We start from the raw sequence: 20,172 nt of genomic DNA, 5'->3' as shown, positions 1-20,172 counted from the left end.
CTGGATTTACCTACTACTATAACAAAACACACATGTACAGAACATCAAATGCACCATCCGATGGTGTAAATATACATGCAAAGGCTTAGGTAGTTTGAAATGTAGTGACTGTTAGTTGCTGTCAGAAATTTGGTAGTGCTTTAAAATAACAATAAACAACAACTGCTGCCTGATATCTATGTCAATATTTAAATGGATTTATATGCCTGTGTACAATTTTACACATTCAATGTATAACTGGTTTGCCATAAACAAGGAAAATGTATTTTCCTCAATGACGTCAAACGACGACACTGAGCGACACTGAGTCACACGCGCAAAAAAGATAAGGGGAATAACTCTCGAATATTAAGACATTGCAGCTGGATCAATTGTGGGTCATGATGAACCGTACTATTCCATTTTAACGATCCACATTGCGACTAGCGGTGTTTCAGTAGTATAAAAATTATACACCACACATCACTACACACCACAGACCGGTGAAGGTCCGGGGTAGAATAGGCCTTCAGCAACCCATGCATGCCATAAAAGGCAACTATGCTTGTCGTAAGAGGCGACTAACGGGATCGGATGGTCCGGCTTGCTGACTTGGTTGACACATGTCATCGGTTCCCAATTGCGCAGATCGATGCACAAGATGTTGATCACTGGATTTTCTGGTCCAGACTCGATTATTTACAGACCGCCGCCATATAGCTGGAATATTGCTCAGTGCGGCGTAAAACTAAACTCACTCACTCAGACACAACAATACCTTATAACACCACTACACAACACAACACATCAATACGTTATACGCCAAACTCCACTACACAACACAGTGATACCTCATACACCAAGTACAGCCTCAACCAACACAATACACATGATACGTCCAACAATTAAAACAAAACAAACACATACCAAATGTGAATGTAAGCTGTTTCACATTTAATATGATTCCGAACGAATGTTTAACATGTTTAGTTTAAGAGCTTCTTTTCGAAGGCGTGGTTGACGTGTCCAGGTGAGGAGGCAGATGCCCCTACAGTTGATGATCGGGTAATCAGACCCAGGCAGATCATGCAGTTCAACACGCACAGGGCCAAGCTGAAACATCACAAGTATGAAAATCTGCAACAGCGGGTAGCGAAAAGAAGATGCAAAACGTATCTTCTGTATGTGCACACAGAATGCAGAACAGCAGAACGGTGATGGGCCTTTGACTGACAGAATGCAGAACAGTAGACTGGTAATTATAACTTTACTCAGAGAGTGCAAACCAGCAGAAGGGTGAAGGGGGTTTTACTCACAGAGTGCAAACCAGCAGAAGGGTGAAGGGGGTTTCACTCACAGAGTGCAAACCAGCAGAACGGTGAAGGGGGTTTCACTCACAGAGTGCAAACCAGCAGAACGGTGAAGGGGGTTTCACACACAGAGTGCAAACCAGCAGAACGGTGATGGGGGTTTCACTCAAAGTGTGCAAACCAGCAGAACGGTGAAGGGGGTTTCACTCATAGAGTGCAAACCAGCAAAATGGTGAAGCGGGGTTTACTGTTGGAATGTCGAACAGCAGATTAGTGATGGTAGTGTTACTCAGAGAGTGCGAACCAGCGGAATGGTGAAGGGGTGTTACTCAGAGAGTGCAAACCAGCGGAATGGTGAAGGGGGTGTTACTCAGAGAGTGCAAACCAGCAGAATGGTGAATAGGGTGTTACTCAGAGAGAGCAAACCAGCAGAATGGTGAAGGTGGTTTTATTGACAGAATACAAGACAGTAGAATGGTGATGGGTATTTTGTTACAGAATGAAGAACAGTAGACTGGTGATGGTAATTTTACTTACAGAATGCTGAATGGTGAACGAGCTTTCACTCATAAATGCAAAACATCATAATGGTGAAGGCGGGGGTTACCGTCGAAACGTCGAACAGCAGAATAGTGGTGGTAATTTTACTTACAGAATGCAGAGTGGTGAAGGGGGTTTCACTCACGGAATGCAAACCAGCAGAATGGTGAAATGCTTTTACTCACAGAATGCAGAACAGCAGAATGGTGATTGTCATAAGGTTGAAAGGCGTTGGTGCCGGTCCAGGTGCTGCAGTGGGTGTGTCAGGAGACGGGGGCGGTGTTGGTGCTATGGTTGTCGTTGACGTTGTTGTGAAGACGGCTCTCGTTGAAGTAGTCGTTTTGGGAGCGGCACTCGTTGAAGTAGTCGTTTGGGGGCCGGCACTCGTTGAAGTAGTCGTTTTGGGAACGGCACTCGTTGAAGTAGTCGTTTTGGGGGCGGCACTCGTTGAAGTAGTCGTTTGAACTGAAGACATGCAGGCATATTTGCTGCTCAGTGTCAGATGCTGTGAAACAAAAGAGACCATGTCTGATTTCGATCTTTATTTCTTACGGCGTAAATAAATACCTGTAGTTGTGTATATACACTTTACCTACGGCAATGTGTGATGCGGTCATAGCAGTTGGACCTTAAGCAGAAACAATAGTACCAGTAACAGAAGCATTAATAGTAGCAACAGTAGCAGCAGTAGTAGCAGTAGCGGGGACGGTAACAGTAGCGCCGATAGAAGTAGCAATAAAAGCAGGGGCAGTATCAGTAGCAGCAAGAGCAAAAGTAGTAATGGAGGCAGAAGCAGTAGATGCGGGGTCAGTAGCAGCAATAATAGCAATAGCAGTAGCAATAGCAGTAGAAACAGAACAGTAGCGACAGTAGCAGTAGAAAGGGAGTCGGTAGAAGTAAAGGCGGAGGCAGTAACAGCAATAGTAGTAGAAGTATTAAGATTAGTTGGAGCATCGTCAGAGGCAGCAGTAACAATATCAGTAGCTACAGTAGGAGTAACAGTAGAAGCTCTTGTTGCAGCGGCAGCAGTAACAATATCAGTAGCTACAGTAGGAGTAACAGTCGAAGCTCTTGTCGCAGCGGCAGCAGTAACAATATCAGTAGCTACAGTAGGAGTAACAGTAGAAGCTCTTGTTGTAGCGGTAGCAGAGCAGTAATTATAGTAGCACAGTAGTGATAGAGAGAGTAGTGACAGCAGCCGTGCTTGCAATTCTAGTAACAGCAGTAGCATAGCAATAGCCGTGGTAGTGGTAGCAGAACAGTTTCAGATGCAGCAGACGTAACGACAGAAATGGCATAAGTACAAACATTTACGATCACATTGGCCAAAACACTCTACGCGGCGATGCGTTCAATTGGAATGGTACAAGTATAGGCAATGACGTCACGACTTACATATGTCCCCAATGGTTCCTCTCTGTTAAACTGAAACTGTCCCTCCACGTCAGGGCTGCAGACCAGCTCTATGTAGGTGTTCCTGGAAAAGTGAAAGTTTAAACTCTGAGGCATCCATTGCTGTCCTCACAAAGTGATGATAGATCTGAGTTTTACGCTTTTCTCTGCAATATTGACCATGTAAATGCGGATATCTTCAGGATGGGTAAAACCAGATTTTTTTTATTGTTCTTGGTGGTACTAAAGTGGAACACCCATTATCTCTGAATTTTTTCGGACCCAAGGGAGCAATACATTGAATATCACAAGGCCCGAGTGAGTGAGTGAGTGAGTGAGTGAGTGAGTGAGTGAGTGAGTGAGTGAGTGAGTGATACGCCGCTGTATACCAGCTATATAGTCTGTAGCAGTAACTATTACAACGGTTTGTAAATAATCGTTTCTGGACCAGACAATTCAGTGATCAACAACATGAGCATCGGACATGAGCATGAGCAATTGCGAACCGATGACATGTGTCAACCAAGTCAGCGAGCCTGTCCACCCGAACCCTTTAGTCTCACGACAATCATCGGTTACTGAGGATCAATATTCTAACCCAGACCTTCACTGGCGCCAGGTCCTTGTGCCGTATAGGCACTGCACTCTGTAATTACCGTTTCCGATTAATTTAATTGCAATGAAACACATCAATGGCAAATTATATAAACATGACCATGACCTTTGATGGGAATCCGTGTATATAGTAGTACGTCCGAGTACAGTCTATTTCTTTCATAGTGTAATATGAATACATTCAGAAATTAGTATTTTGCTGGAAAGTTATCAAAAGATAATCCCCATGTCGGTGTATCCTGCATACCGCGTGACCCCATCTCTGGGGTCAGTACCGACGTAGTACAGAGCGGTGTATCCCTGGCTGGCGTTATGCTGCAAGACGGCGTCCTGTCTTGCCATCAGCACATAGAAGTCAATAGCCACGATATACTGGCACACCTGAAACAACAGACACGTGTACTACAGTTAATGTTGGCTGCGGGTTTAGATGCATTTACGATGACGAACAGAGAAGAACTAAGAATGTTGGCTGCGAGTTTAGATGCCCTTACCATGACGAACAGTGAGGAACTAAGAATGTTGACTACAGGTGCACATGCCCTTACCATGACGAACAGTGAGGAAGCAAGAATGTTGGCTAGATGTGTACATGCCCTTACGATGACGAACAGAGAGGAACCAAGAATATTGGCTACGGGTTTAGATGCCCGTACCATGACGAACAGAGAGGAACTAAGAATGTTGGTTACGGGTTTAGACGCCCTTACGACGAAGAACAGAGAGGAACCAAGAATGTTGGCTACAGGTGTACATGCCCTTACGACAATGAACGGAGAGAAACCAGGAATGTTAGCTATAGATTAAGATGCTCTTACCATGACGAACAGAGGAACCAGGAATGTTGGCTATAGGTGTACATGCGATTACGGTGACGAATAGAGAGGAAACCAGGAATGTTGGCTAGATGTGTACATGTCCTTACGATGTCGAACAGAGAAGAACCAGGAATGTTGGCTAGATGTGTTCATGTCCTTACGATGACGAACAGAGAGGAACCAGTTATGTTCGCAGTTATCGGAAACAATGGAACATTCCATGGAGTTCTCTCCGATTACTTAAAAAGGCTGGAAATACATCAATATCTGATGTACTTTACAACCAGAAATAACCTTACCAATGCATTGTCACAGGCGGCGTCTTCGTTGAATGGGTTACAGGGGCTCCACAAGTATTCGTAGTTAGTCTGAGAATCTAGTGCGGTGAACCTGTAATCCAAAGTACTGACATTAGGTTTAGTCACATTAGGTTTAATAACACTATAACATTAGGTTTACTCACAATAGGTTTACCGGCACTTGGTTTACTGACTTAAGTTTACTGACATCATGATTACTGACACTAGGTTTACTGGCATTCGGTTTACTGACTTTGGCTTTTCACGCGTTGAGAAATATTGTATAAGTATCCTGATACAAATGTCACTGAACAGTTGATTTTGAAAGAATTGATAAGTTCCTTGTACAATTCACCATAGATGTCCCTCTCCGTACACCCGGCCTGTGGTGTCAAATAAACAGGAGTCGGTCATATTTGAGTCATCACTGGTGAAATGTCTATAGACTTGCATGTTACGTAACTCTTCCAAGAATATTTTTCATAAATTCAGTTTACTTATCTACCAACTTGGAAATCATATCACCTGCATACACATTGTGTCGATTCAATTACTGATGATTACTAAGAAAACTGCAACAATTTAAACAATATGTGTTAGACATACCAGTCAGGTTTCATGTGACTGACTATGGGACAGATTAAAATTAAAACGGATTTATGATGCTTAATCATGGCGTCTGGTAAATCATCATCGGAAAGATGGCAAATTAACATGTACATCTATGGAATCTATGTCTCCATGCCATTTTAAGGAAGTATCATTTTGATGTCCGTATTGTACATCCCAACTACCTTATCAACGCTGAAGTAGAACAAGATCGTTTCTAAATTCACTATTGAAACTTAGATTCCTCACATGGATACAATGTGTGAGGCCCATTTTCCGGTGGCTCCCGCCGTGATATAGCTGGAATATTGCTAAAAGCGGCGTAAAACCAACTTCACTCACTATTGAAACTTTTACGGCCTCCCTACGCTCTCTGGTATTGAGTTATGTTTCCACTACTATTTCCTTGCAACAAGAATGTGAGTCTGTTTTTCTTTTCAAATACAGGATAACATCAGCAATATCACAACTAATTTTATGCTAAGACGTATGACGTTCGACTTACGGTTCGGAAGTTGTCAAATTTCGCACAAGTGACTTCCCTGAAGGTATTGGGTTTTGAAATTGCTAAAATTCCAAAGCCAAGGCCAAACATATCCAGACCGATAGTCTGCACTGCGCATTTGGAAATATACCGGTGGATTTATCTGGTGGAAAGAATCTTTGACGTCACGTTGGCTGTCTAAAGAGAAATAAACACACATATGAACTGCTTACCTGGCCGTTTCATTGTCACTTGCGAGAGGCGACAGGTCTATGAACCCATCTTGTGTCGTGTAAACACACTGCTCTCCATTTAAGGGTTTACAGTTGAAACACGTCAGTAGTGAAATATACAACACTACGGACAGACTCCTGTAGATGGCCATATCGATAGAGGCGGTGTTACTGTTTGTTGTTCCATCCGATACGACAAGTTTGATAAACAGTTATCTGTTTGATAAAGTCCGATATGGACTGAGCGCCTGAGTTCAATAGAGTGCTCTCTCATAACAGCAATATCTCGGCGCCGACATAGAGACAGGAAATCAAGTCTAGCTCGGGCAAATACAACAGTTAGATTTATAGGTTCAAAGGTTTATGGGCGATAGTTTGTGAAAAGATGACGTCACGTTTGAGGGGAGCTAATTGCATGAGAAGTATATGGGATGCTGACTCAATTGACTCACCCGTGTGGCATTAATCTCCACTAGAAGTACATCACATTGTCATCATCTTGGCAACTATAGAGACGATGTAAAGTAATCACTGTATTTGGTGAATAGTACATCACCTTCCATGACCTTCAATGACCTTTCATGACCTTCCACGACCGTCCAAGATCCTCCATGATCTACCAGCGTGAACATCACCCTGAACAGATGTCAACAATTTAGTGTGGCCTCCTATATCGGACGTGAGGGCAAGGGGGCCCTTCGTTAGGGGCGATAGATTAGCCAAGTGGTTAGAGCTCATCACGCCGAAGACCCAGGTTCGATTCCCCACATGGGTACAATGTGTGAAGCCCATTTCTTGTGTCCCCCGCCGTGATATTGCTGGAATATTGCTAAAAGTCCAACCCACTCACTCGCTATACTCATTAACACCAAAACCTTTCCGAGGACACGAATGCGAAGTATTCGCCATCTTGTAGTCAAGTCTTGGGTAGGCCAGTAAATAACGTCAACACTTGACATACGTGCGATATTGCGCTTTAGAACTGCAGTATCCGTTGTCGTGTAGAAATGCCAGTCCAGGACCATGCAATTTCATGCATGGCAGAATGCAAAAGGCAGCCTAGAGTCGTGTAGCTGTGGGTATTGTAACGGTTTCACTGACTCAAGGTACCCAACACTTACGACTTTAATGTGGAGATTGTAGCAGTCCCTTGACTCTCGGTACAACGCTTGTGAAGAAACCTTGGAAAAAATAAAGGAACACTTCTCCTTTCATGTGATCCCTTATATTTTCCTTCAGTATATTATTCTCTTGCTTTAGACAGGCGCGTACGTAATACTTCTGACAGTTATTTTGCTCATGGCACGTGCAGTGACTGGAGCGTACGTGGTGGGTATGCATGTGTATGTTGTTATGGTGAAAGCCGTTTCATTAGGGAATTACGAAGGTTATCGTCGCGCTGAAATGTAATCGCTTTGTCTAATCAACAATTTTAAACATGAAATGTTAAACATGCACTTTTCATTCTCATATCTAGTATATTAAATCACCACCACAACCCTATTGTTATAATCTACGTGAAATAGATGAAGGAAAAATTGTTTGTTATTAATGTGTTTATTATTGTTCAGTGCGAATTACTGTGGTCTCTTGTTTCAAGAACCTTCTGATTCGCAACAACACAGAAGAAAAGGCTTCAGTGGGTCCACCGGGTATGTTGGGGTAGTGTTCAATCTGGTAATGCGTGTTTCAGTTATCTCCCTTTCCCTAATATCTTATCGCAATGCAATGAATCTGCGATACCATCGTGACATAAACTATTACAATAATGTTTACAGGGTATTCCCCTGCTATTCTTCTAGGTCTCTGAAAAAACGGATTCACGTGTTGCTGTGTCGTGTTTTTCGGTGTTGTTAGCTGTCCCATTCCTAGTAATTATTATCATTTCCATCCGTTCCCGTTTCATGTTTTATATCTAACCAAAGAAAGATGGCGGATGACTACGGCGTCCTTAGAGACCTAAAGTCACACCTGAAGTCTGCGAATATTCCCTTGGAGAACCTGTCAACATTAGCACAGCAAGGAGATGACAAGGTAAGGAGATCGTTACAAAAAATAATATTAACTGATAATCACACAGGTGTCGGGCTGACCTCGACTCAAGTTTTGGAGAGATCGAGTCCCTACGTTGCCCTATAATATATTCTTTCTTTCTCAGTTTGACAGAGGTACCACTAAGTGGTTCAACCCTGCATACTGTACCTAAGTTTAGGACTTATAGTTATTTTTGTGAGTTCTCTAGTAATTGTTGTGTTAGGTTTTGTTGATAATTCTGATATATATCAATATAAATATTTTGGGGTGTGGGGAAGGGAACTAGCATATCATATTTGTGCATAGTCATACTATGTTTGCAACACTCTTTCCTAAATATCGGTATATCTCTCACTTTCCCTTGGGAAATATCAACATTTGGGCACTCGTCATAAACATAATGTGACACGATCACTCATATAATATCTATATATTCTAATCATTTATTGTCCATGTTCATCTTAATAATATCATAGAAAAAATTGTTGCATTGAAAACAAAATGATACATGATTACAATGATTTGGAAGTTCAAGAGAAAATAGCCCAAAAAAACTGGTGCGCAAGATGGCAGCATGACTGATTTAAAATCATGCACAGATACAACAGTGTTTATTTTTTTAACCATTTCTTTTGGTTTCACTGAAACATCAACACAATTGACATCAGCAGATTGTCAGAATGTTTCGGAGTACTTATATCCCAAAATTAGTTTTCATTATTACTGTTTGCGAATCATCTGTGATCCATCACTTTACGATTTACAGTTTCACTTCTTGGTGTTTCAATGCTTTCTGCATAGGAATGTCGACACCAGTATTAACAAATGAAAACTTATATCTGAGCCATGGGCTTCGCATATTTATTATGTAAAAGCAGTGTGAAAGTGTACAGTGTAGTTTATTTATTGCTTTGACTTCAACGAAAGGTCTGAAGATTTCATTCTGGGCCTGCTACTAAGATTTTAGAGCCTGTAAGCAGAAACAGTCCTTGATGGCCAACTGGCAAATATAAGTATTGCAAACACTGCTTATCCTGCAGTTTTGTTTCAATTATCACAGAGATTTTACGCATCTTGTGCATACTTCATGCAATTAGTTTCACTATTTATTAAGGCAGTTATGATACACTCGCATATTCTGTGAATTGAGCCGTAGCTCTTCATGAATTCAATTCATTATTCATGGTCAACAGAACCAAATATGAATAAATATTTACATTTTTTTATCTGAGCATGTTATGCTTGAGCCCTTATTAAAGTGAGATATACAAGAATGGAAAGTGTACTAGCCTTGCAGTAGTGCAAGTCATGTTAGTTTACAATGGTTGTACACTGTACTGTGGACTAGAACTATTAGTCTATGACATACCAAGTTTGAGTATTATGTCAGATCACTGGTTATTACTATGACAGATTAAGTGTCAACAAGGGGGTTCCATTTTGTGCATCAATCACTTAACTACAATATTGTAATTGTGAATAATAATTTGTATTTGTTACTCAATAATCATAATGCATATCATATTTGCAGCCCTACTGTTTGTTTATTTCGCTATGTATATTTCACTAAATTGGAAATCATTCAAATATCTGAGACACCATCTCAATTTTTTTTTTAAAATGGACCACCAAAATTGGACACCCCCCAAATATGTGTTTTATCATGTTATTCGCCAGCTAGCACTTTGCAAAGTTTCATGCTTTAGTCTGCCAAGGATCTATCTTCATTCCTTGCCACTACACTATAAACCCTTCCTAAGCCTTAAGTTCCTGAGCCTTGGATTACTCATACTGTTACAGACAGGTGAATGCTAAGCATATTTCTTTGTTTGTTAATCCCATGGGTATAGAATGTGGCACAGTGATACAGAACTGCCATTTCTATCTTCCATAACCAGTAAATAACAAACATGTGCATCTTGATTTTTCTTGTCCACAGTTGGTAAAGCAGTTTTTAACTGAAAATATAAAGATAGAGGGATCTGGCCCTGAAGCCACGCAAAGTCAGCTATATATTGGTGAGTCGCTTCAGTGAGTGAGTGAGTGGGTACACTCAGCTGGTTCACTGTCTTAATTAGGTGCTTGCCCAATATGGAGTGGGTTGACATACTACTGTGATTTCCTGACATACCACTGCCCTCAGATTTCCTGAAATCCTGACATACCACTGTCCTGACATCCTGACAAACCGCTGCCTTGACATCCTGACATATTACTGTCCTGATATCCTGACAATGCCATATCACTGTCCTGATATCCTGACACACCACTGTTCTGACATCCTGACATACCACTGTCCTGACATACTGACATACCACTGTCCTAACATTCTGACACACCATTGTTATGACATTCTTACTCACCATTGTCCTGACATTCTAACATGCCACTCACTGTTCTGAAATCCTGACATACCACTGGACTGACATCCTGACATACCGCTTCCCTTACATTCTGACATGCCACTGTCCTGACATCCTGACACTCTACTGTCCTGACATACTGACATCCTGTCATGCCACTATCCCGACATACTGACATATCTCAGTTATGATGTTCATATCTTTAAATTGCCCCAGGTAGCCTATTCAGCCTTTACAAAATGTTAGCAATTCTTATAAGACTCCATAGAAGACACTGTCCATCAAGTGTGTTAATTTCAAACAAAGTTCCATTTTGTTACAGACTCAGCCAAATGCCAACCAATGGGCAAGAAAGTAAGAATTTTGATCAGCAGATACATCAGATAAAATGACACAAGTTGTTGTGATATCGTTTGTGTTGTAAATGTTTCTATGTAGCATATATGTAGGAAGCTTGTTGGAGGATATTCATTGTCAGTTGCTTACACATCGTTGACTTTCAGAGCATCCATTGCCCCAGCATCCATTGTGTCATCATGTTCTCTGCATCATGTCCCTTCTCTTGCAGCTTGTTTCTGGGGAATTAAGGATATCGTCAAGAACTTGCTGGACAAGGGAATAGGTATTGTGGTCTTTTCAAAATAGTAACGGTTCAATATTGAGTAGCTTTTATCTTTAAAGTAACCATGGTGACTGTCTTAAATTGTAAACTGTTTGTTTGGACTCCATTTTAGACAGACCAGTGACAGAAGGTGAAATTTTGCAGACATGTGGTGCAGTGGGCAAGCTGGCTAATTGCCAGGCTAGCTTTCCAGTGAGCTTGAGGTGTCAGGATCGAGCCCACCTGTGACCAGGTGTCAAAACCTTGGAGTCAACTTTGTGTGCAGACTCTTTCTGTGTTCTCATGACAGCTGGTGTACAGTACACAACCCTGTGCACTTAACCCACAAAACCATTGGTATATGACTAGAAACGTGCTGTAAACTTGTACAAAGTACTGTGACCATGTGTCCCAGTCCTCCCAGCTGTGAATGGGTACCTTGTTAGGATGAATGCCACAATAAACTTGGTGTGCCAAGAGGCAGCAAGAGTTGTATACTCCCAAGTGAGTTGAGACTGGTAACATGATGTACCGTTGAGACTGATATCCAGTGATCGAGGGGCAAGCACTAGTTGCATGGATATGCACGCTATGTAAATATCCTATAAAATAGAAACATAATGAAATCTTTTGTTTCAGATGCAAACTATCAGAACAAGGACACACTATGGACACCACTCCATGCTGCAACCTTCCAGGAACATGGGCCTGTGGGTTTGGTTTTGATATATTTTCCATTTTCAACAATTTTTGACAAAGTGTTGTATTTTTCAATCGCTACTAAAATATGTCTCCATTATATTATAAAGTGGAAGCTGTCAGAACCAGCATCTGTCCAATTCAACAAGTTGTCCACACCAGCACTAAGTCTCAGTCCCGTCTCAGTTGAACATTTATCATCAGCTCCACAATCAGGCTTCTTGTCGAAACCGGATTATTTCCTCAGTCCCAATGAGTGCTAGATTAGCCAGCTTCCATTGTACATGTATTTGTAAAATTTACACAATTAGTTGTAAGATGAAGTTGTTACTTTTCACTTTGAAATATCACTAAATGTGATCCATTTCTGGTCTCCACTGCCATGATATTGCTGGAATTTTGCCAAAAGAGGTGTAAAACTATACTCACTCACACACACTTATTCAATATGAAGTACATCTCCATGCATTTCAACTTTCCCTTGTTAGTTGATGAAGCAATCCCTCTGCAACATGCACTAGCATTGCTCCCTGGTGTTGTCAGTATGCTGTCATTATAGCGAGTGCACAAGTGAGTGAGTTTAGTTCTATGCCACCCTCAGCAACAGTCCAGCTAAATGGTGGCAGTCTGTAAATAATCAAGTCGGGATCAGACAATCCGGTGATCAACAGCATGAGCATTGATCTGCACAATTGGGAATAGTCGCCTCTTACGACCAGCATAGGTTACTGAAGGTCAATATTCTAACCCAGGCCTTGACGGGTCTCATTATAATGAAGAACCAAATTGCGAAATTTCATTTAGAATGAAATTTATAGCATTGGAGAGAGGTGAGAGTGTAGGGGGCAGTGAAAGGTGTGAATGCTGTCCAATCACAAACTGCAAATAGCAGAGCCAAGTATGACTGTGAGACAATATTGTTCTTGACTTGGCATGTTGACTGGACAAGTACAGGACATTTAATGGTGGTTGGCAGAAACGTGAGGTTCAAAATCATGAAGTAGCTCTGTCAATTTCAAGAGTAGCAGAGCAGACAGTAACGGTTTTGCTCTTATTACAAGATGAGCTAGCAAGCACACCTAAAAAGTTAGAACGTAAGCTTACAAGTTGCTCCATTGAGCCACACCCTAACAATCTGTTATTTTTGTCTACAAGGTTGTTATGCTGTTGCTAGAAAATAATTCCCAGCCTGAATTACCTGATGCTGAGGGAAGGTGAGTATGGCTTCATTCACTATCATCAAGTCTACATTGTAAGTTGTTCATGGGTCGATGTACTCTCAATGTTTGTTTATGTTCCCTGAGCCCGAATGCTTGTTTTTAGCCTGGGGAACATAAACAAACAGCAAAGGCCCCAAGGGACCAGGGTGAACAATGTATTTATCTTACCGAATTCGAACACCTCAATGCTAATTTTGAATTGATTGAAGCACAAGTACATTGTAACTTGTTCGCTGGTCATGAGGGGAACATGGGTTGTTAAACAAACATCGGGGAACATAAACAAACATTGAGGTTACATCAACCCATGGGCCTGAGGAACCAGTGAACAACGTATTTATCATACCGAACACCTCAATGTTAATTTTGAACTGTCTGAAGCATTGGTATTGGATTGTACTCTTCAACCAACTTGTGTGAATCAAAAGATTCGAATCTTGAATTTTGCAGTTTTTCCCACAGGTCCCGCATCGTCTTAGTAAAATCGCTGCAGTGTAATTCCCCTTCTTAATATTCACAGGGACTACATTTGAACGTCTTTTCAAAATTTATTCATTGGAATGCAAGGCAAATCTTTTCGTAGCCATCACAAGATTCTGCAGATGACACAAGAAAAAACAAATTTAGAGTTATCGCCCTTCCGATGATTTGCATTCGCGAAACATTGGTAATTTCCATACATCATATTATTCAAGGAGAAGAAATACTACCACGAAGTACCAAATGTGTTCAGTATGCCCGACAGGGCACATAGAAATGTTATTCGTTTGTAAGTGGGGTACACTGAAAATAACAGAATCAGAAAACAATTTTATGTGTGAGGGAAGATCATGTGTGACCAGACGCGAAACATGGAGACAGTGAACTTACAGCAAATTCATCCCTTCTAAGATGCCAATTTTAATACTTCCTAACGATAATTTCGACTAATCTAAGCAGAAAACAAACAATGGTGTCGGTAACCTAAATTTGGAATCCTCGCTCAGGGCTAACTGACCCGCTGTTCCTTTCATTTGTCTGCCACCCTACAGTAAGACGAAGGTTACCAGAAAAAACTGATGAAACAGTTGGTTGACGTTTCCGTTGTGGTTGAATATCTTCTCCAAATTATTTTAATTACATCTGTCATTAATGTAAACCACATGGCGCAGTATGAACATCATGTTTTTACGACCAACGTAAGTTTATATTAGTACATACAGTCAAGCAACATTCTATTTTTTGCATTGTGGGAATGTAAAAATTGTAAACATCACCATGTCGCTGGGAAAACATGAGTCGAACTATCGATGTTTTATTCGTAGGAAAACATAAATGTAATGTTTCCACCAGTGATATTATCTGAGTGACACAACTGCAAACCAAGAAACAGGAAGCATCGGAGTAATTTACAGAAGAAAGTTGTATGAGGTGAAGGCAATTGACATCCACTGTGATGCTGGTTTCACTCTGACGTAATCCAAAAGTGTTCGATTATTACGAGGTGACAGACTAGAATAGTGCAATGACGACAAGGCATTGTGGTGCAATGCAAAAAGAGCATATTATAGTCTGATAAAGTACTAGCTGTCAGCACCTTTGATCGTCCACTGAAGCATCTTAGAATTTGCTGTAATAGTCATATTATTTTCGTCACGAACAAATCTGAAATGTGTGTACAACTCACCAGACCTGGATTTCTGGATGTGACAGTAGGTTCACCTCGGTTTTCTAGTTTTTCTTTTCTAACATAAAATTTGTTTGTTTCGTCACCAAACTTTGCAATACTACACTCAAAAAGTATGTGAAAACCCTGAAATTTGATATTTATTTATAAAGTTAGTGAGGTCATTTATGCTCTAAGGTGAAAGCAACTTTTTGTGTGCTTTTGGACATTTTAAATGACATGTTGGAACATGCACCCAAGCAACTGATTCAATATTCTTTGAGTTTTGAGTGACATGGAACATTGTCAAAAACTATGAAAAACAAGGGTGATAAAACTCACCAGCACTATGTTTGATTCAAACATACAAACACAACAAGCTAATGCATGTGTCAGACAGAGGTCCCATTATTAAATGTCAGTGGTATTGTCATGAAAACAGATGTGGATTATCATGAAAACAGATGTGTATTATCATGAAAACAGATGAGTGTGACATTGCCATCTGAGTATGAAAAGAGGATTACAGCAGCATTTTATTAACCTATTTATCTAGCAAATACAAGGTATTGGGTATCAGAAATGCCTCATCAACGTTTAAGATGCAAATGTTTCAGTACTGTCAGTGTAAGATTGCTATAAATGTTACATTTTCAGAACCCCAAAGGATTTTGCCTCAGCTTCAGACAAAATTTGGCCACATTTTGCTGCTATGGGACTAGAAAGGACACCTAAATCAGAACTGATTGACAAAGGAATTATCAAAAAGGTAAGTTATTAAAGGTCAGGGAAACAAGAACTCATGAACTACTTGAAAACAAAGTGTTTCAAGACTCTTGACTTATTGAAAGGCATTTCAAATATTGAGTGGGGAAAGACTTCTTTTTTTAGGGCATAAATTCAGTAAAATCCTTACAGTTGGTCTGATATTTTGATTATGATCAGTGTTTCATTCAGAATTACATGTTTATTAGTTTTCAAGTTTGCAATTCATTGGTCTGCGTTTGAGTCAAACAGATGTAGTTTGAACATTTGTTTGTCATGCACTGTTTTACTTAATATATAGATCTTGCTCTGTCTGTTCATTCCAGATTGACAATGCCAACTCACTTCAGCAGAGAAAGATGAATACAGGAGGCATCCGTATGGTATGTAGTGGAGACATCCGTACAGTATGTAGTGGAAACATTCATTCAGTATGTAGTGGAAACATCCACTCAGTATGTAGTGGAGACATCCGTACAGTATGTAGTGGAGACATCCGTACAATATGTCGTGGAGATGTCCATTCAGTATGTAGTGGAGACATCCACTCAGTATGTAGTGGAGACATCCGTATGGTATGTAGTGGAGACATCTGTATAGTATGTAGTGGAAACATTCATTCAGTATGTAGTGGAAACATCCACTCAGTATGTAGTGGAGACATCCGTACAGTATGTAGTGGAGACATCCATACAATATGTCGTGGAGATGTCCATTCAGTATGTAGTGGAGACATCCACTCAGTATGTAGTGGAGACATCCATATAGTATGTAGTGGAGACATCCGTCTGGTATGTAGTGGAGACATCTGTATAGTATGTAGTGGAAACATTCATTCAGTATGTAGTGGAAACATCCACTCAGTATGTAGTGGAGACATCTGTACAGTATGTAGTGGAGACATCCGTACGACATATTGTGGAGATGTCCATTCAGTATGTAGTGGAGACATCCACTCAGTATGTAGTGGAGACATCCATATAGTATGTAGTGGAGACATCCATATGGTATGTAGTGGAGACATCTGTATAGTATGTAGTGGAGACATCCGTACAATATGTCGTGGAGATGTCCATTCAGTATGTAGTGGAGACATCCACTCAGTATGTAGTGGAGACATCCGTATGGTATGTAGTGGAGACATCTGTATAGTATGTAGTGGAAACATTCATTCAGTATGTAGTGGAAACATCCACTCAGTATGTAGTGGAGACATCCGTACAGTATGTAGTGGAGACATCCATACAATATGTCGTGGAGATGTCCATTCAGTATGTAGTGGAGACATCCACTCAGTATGTAGTGGAGACATCCATATAGTATGTAGTGGAGACATCCGTCTGGTATGTAGTGGAGACATCTGTATAGTATGTAGTGGAAACATTCATTCAGTATGTAGTGGAAACATCCACTCAGTATGTAGTGGAGACATCTGTACAGTATGTAGTGGAGACATCCGTACGACATATTGTGGAGATGTCCATTCAGTATGTAGTGGAGACATCCACTCAGTATGTAGTGGAGACATCCATATAGTATGTAGTGGAGACATCCATATGGTATGTAGTGGAGACATCTGTATAGTATGTAGTGGAGACATCCGTACAATATGTCGTGGAGATGTCCATTCAGTATGTAGTGGAGACATCCACTCAGTATGTAGTGCAGACATCCACTCAGTATGTAGTGGAAACATCCGTATGGTATGTAGTGGAGATGTCTGTATGTTATGTACTGGAGCCATCTTTATGGTATGCATTGGAGACATCTGTATGGTATGTAGTGGGGCCATCTGTATGGTAATATTAATATTGGTATGCATTGGAGCCATCTGTATGGTATGTAGTGGAGACATCTGTATGGTATATAGTGGAGCCATCTGTATGGTATGCATTGGAGACATCTGTATGGTATGTAGTGGGGCCATCTGTATAGTTTGTAGTGGAGCCATCTGTATGGTATGTAGTGGAGACCTCTGTATGGTATATAGTGGAGCCATCTGTATGGTATGCATTGGAGACATCTGTATGGTATGTAGTGGGGCCATCTGTATGGTAATATTAATATTGGTATGCATTGGAGACATCTGTATGGTATGTAGTGGAGACATGACTGAAGTGATGGACAGGGAATCAGCACCAGAAACTTACTAAAAATCTGTAATCAAATTAGCGGATGTTGGTAGCTGAATGAGAAAAATAAGCAAATTTAGCTTCCAAAATCTTGCAAACTAATTAATTAGTTGATGTGTTTTTTCACTTCTGCCAGGCTGCATACAGTCGACCTGAGTCTGCATATGCTTATAACAGTGAGCCCTTCCTTCAAGCTGCAGCTACTGGTGATGTATTAGCTGATGTTAAGGACTCTCCATCAAGAGTTGCAGCACCATACGCCACTGGAGGATCATATGGATCTTTAAGTGGCAACAACATCTGGTCATGACATTCCACATGACTAAAGACTGAGTCGTAAAACTGAAAGTCAACATGAAGGCTGTGGAACTACAGAGTTTTAGCAGTCAGATGAAGTCCATTGTGAGGGACATCTTCAGTTCTTCGCAACATGTGAAGTCTGGTCCAAGTCTCTGTCGTGGCTATAGTTAGATTCTATAGTTCGGGAGAATGTCCAGTTTGGATACACCAGGAACTCTTCCACTCAGGATATACCTTCTGAGCTTCCAGTCTTGTTCGTACCTGCTCAAGTCTTCTTCTCCCCTTTGCTGTTGTATCACAGCAACTCAGCTTGAAAATGTTCACTTTAAATCTGTTGCTTTATTGTTTGGTAAATGATATAATTTCTGATAGGTTAGTGAGCTGTACCTCATGCCTGGTGTGAGATATGGCTTAAACAGGGATTGGTAGGTTTGTAGATGTTACATTGTAGATTACCCGTATTTGCATCAACTTTCGCTAATACAATAAACAGACATGGGTGGGACATTAAAGAGTATGTGAGTTCATGAAAGTTATTCAACGCTTGGTGAAAGCAGTTGTCAAGTTGTATCAGGTGGATGTAAATAATTAAGTGCATGTACCTTAATTGTCTAGGACAAGCAACCAGGACTTCATCAACTCAGCACTTACGGGGAATGGGGATGTAGATAGTCTTTTGCATCTTGCACAGTTGTCCAGAACAGACAACCAGATCCTCACAGTTAGTGGTCAATGATGACAGTCTCCCTATCTCAACCACCATGTCATAATACTGTCAAGGGACGATCTTCACTCCGCTTAGATTTTTTTGTTTGGCATAATATTGTCCCGTAGCTTTCCACAGAAATGTGGCACGTTATGTTATGTATCTCTAGATATAAATCTTTATGCCTGGACCAAGCCATCAGGTAGAGATCTATCACCATGATAATGGTTGTCATGTTAACAACCGTTGTTTTTTTAGCTTTGTATTCAGCAAGCAATGAACAAGATATTTTTTATTCGCCATTTTTGGTATGTTTGAATAAAGATGTTTTCCACAAGACTGGTATTGTGGTTATTTTCATTGTTGACACATGGGGCTGTAGCCAGAGATGGTACAACCGATGACTCCAGCACGATCCAAGAGGTGGGACAGTAACGTGTAGTAACAGTAACATCTGTTTCATGTTGACTTTTGGACTTTAACTTAGTTTGTGGCTAGCGTTGGTATGACTAATATCACCATGCAGCAAACAAACAAACATAACACAGTGGCCTGTAAAATACTTGAATATTTAAATGCTCGAACATTATGGCATCCCTGTGCAAATCATCATTGTTCTCTCTCACTTTAGTCGTTGGGCCCATCACTCACTGGGGGTTCCATTTTGTAGCAGCTTTGAGTGTACACAAGTAGCAACGACAGAGGACGATGACACACCGTGATCGTCAAGGAGCAGGACCACCAACAACATTTGGGAGAGGCTTTCCTGAAGGAACAGCAGCACACCGACCTTCAGCAGTTCAAGAGGTGCCTCTGAAAGCAGGAGAGTGGCTGTGTGGATATAAAGAAAAGGAAAGAGAAGAACGGACATCAGATGATACCTTGAGGAGGAACAATTCAGAAAGGGAAAATAAGGGCCTCAACACCAAGTCGCAGACAAGGTATAAAGCCTTTAACAAAGAAGTGAAATAGGGAACAAGATGAAAGATATCGAAAGAATAGCAGAAGAAACCGAGCAAGCAGCATTAAAACAAGACATGAAAACCATCCACAGGCTGACCAAAACACTCTCTGGGAAATGCCAAACAGCAGCCGGACAGGTCAGGGAAAAACAGGGAAACAACATCTCCAAAGAAGAAGACGTGTTTCATTGCTGGAAAGAACACAATCATGGAGAAAGTGCTGAACATGCAAGACCAATATGTAGAAGCAAACATCTAACCTGCAGCCAAAAGCCTGGACATCAGCACAGAACCACCCAACATTGAAGAGGAGAGAGTGTAAACACCAGGAATGGACCAGATACATGTATATGTACTTATACTCAAGACAGAGTACTCGGTAACGCCAGTGCTACTAACATACATGTTATCAAAAGTAAAACCTAAATCTGAAGAAGCCCTAGAGACAGACGTATAACTGCTTGAC

The 20,172-nt window shown here is 40.9% G+C and overlaps 2 protein-coding genes across 2 annotated transcripts; one reads left to right on the top strand and one right to left on the bottom strand.

Annotated features, from left to right (window-relative positions):
• Positions 1-910: 910 nt before the first annotated feature.
• Positions 911-6,467, bottom strand: LOC137256056 (uncharacterized). Its single transcript, XM_067793737.1, has 6 exons — positions 6,280-6,467; positions 4,954-5,044; positions 4,084-4,217; positions 3,225-3,306; positions 2,015-2,334; positions 911-1,092 (listed from the first exon to the last, which is right to left on the bottom strand). Exons 1-6 carry the CDS (start codon positions 6,429-6,431, stop codon positions 966-968), a joined length of 906 nt encoding a protein of 301 aa, XP_067649838.1. The 5' UTR covers positions 6,432-6,467; the 3' UTR covers positions 911-965.
• A 1,724-nt stretch (positions 6,468-8,191) lies between these two features.
• LOC137256112 (receptor-interacting serine/threonine-protein kinase 4-like) lies at positions 8,192-19,085 on the top strand. Its single transcript, XM_067793812.1, has 8 exons — positions 8,192-8,313; positions 10,253-10,331; positions 11,245-11,298; positions 11,917-11,987; positions 13,132-13,190; positions 15,499-15,610; positions 15,933-15,989; positions 17,875-19,085. The coding sequence occupies exons 1-8, from the start codon at positions 8,209-8,211 to the stop codon at positions 18,046-18,048; spliced, it is 711 nt and encodes a 236-aa protein (XP_067649913.1). The 5' UTR covers positions 8,192-8,208; the 3' UTR covers positions 18,049-19,085.
• The last annotated feature ends 1,087 nt before the right edge of the window (positions 19,086-20,172 follow it).

The sequence above is a fragment of the Haliotis asinina genome, chromosome 11, assembly GCF_037392515.1.
Source record: "Haliotis asinina isolate JCU_RB_2024 chromosome 11, JCU_Hal_asi_v2, whole genome shotgun sequence".
NCBI classification, from domain to species: Eukaryota; Metazoa; Mollusca; class Gastropoda; order Lepetellida; family Haliotidae; genus Haliotis; species Haliotis asinina.
The sequence above is the reverse complement of the archived record's forward strand: the minus strand, read 5'-3'. Positions and strand labels throughout refer to the sequence as shown.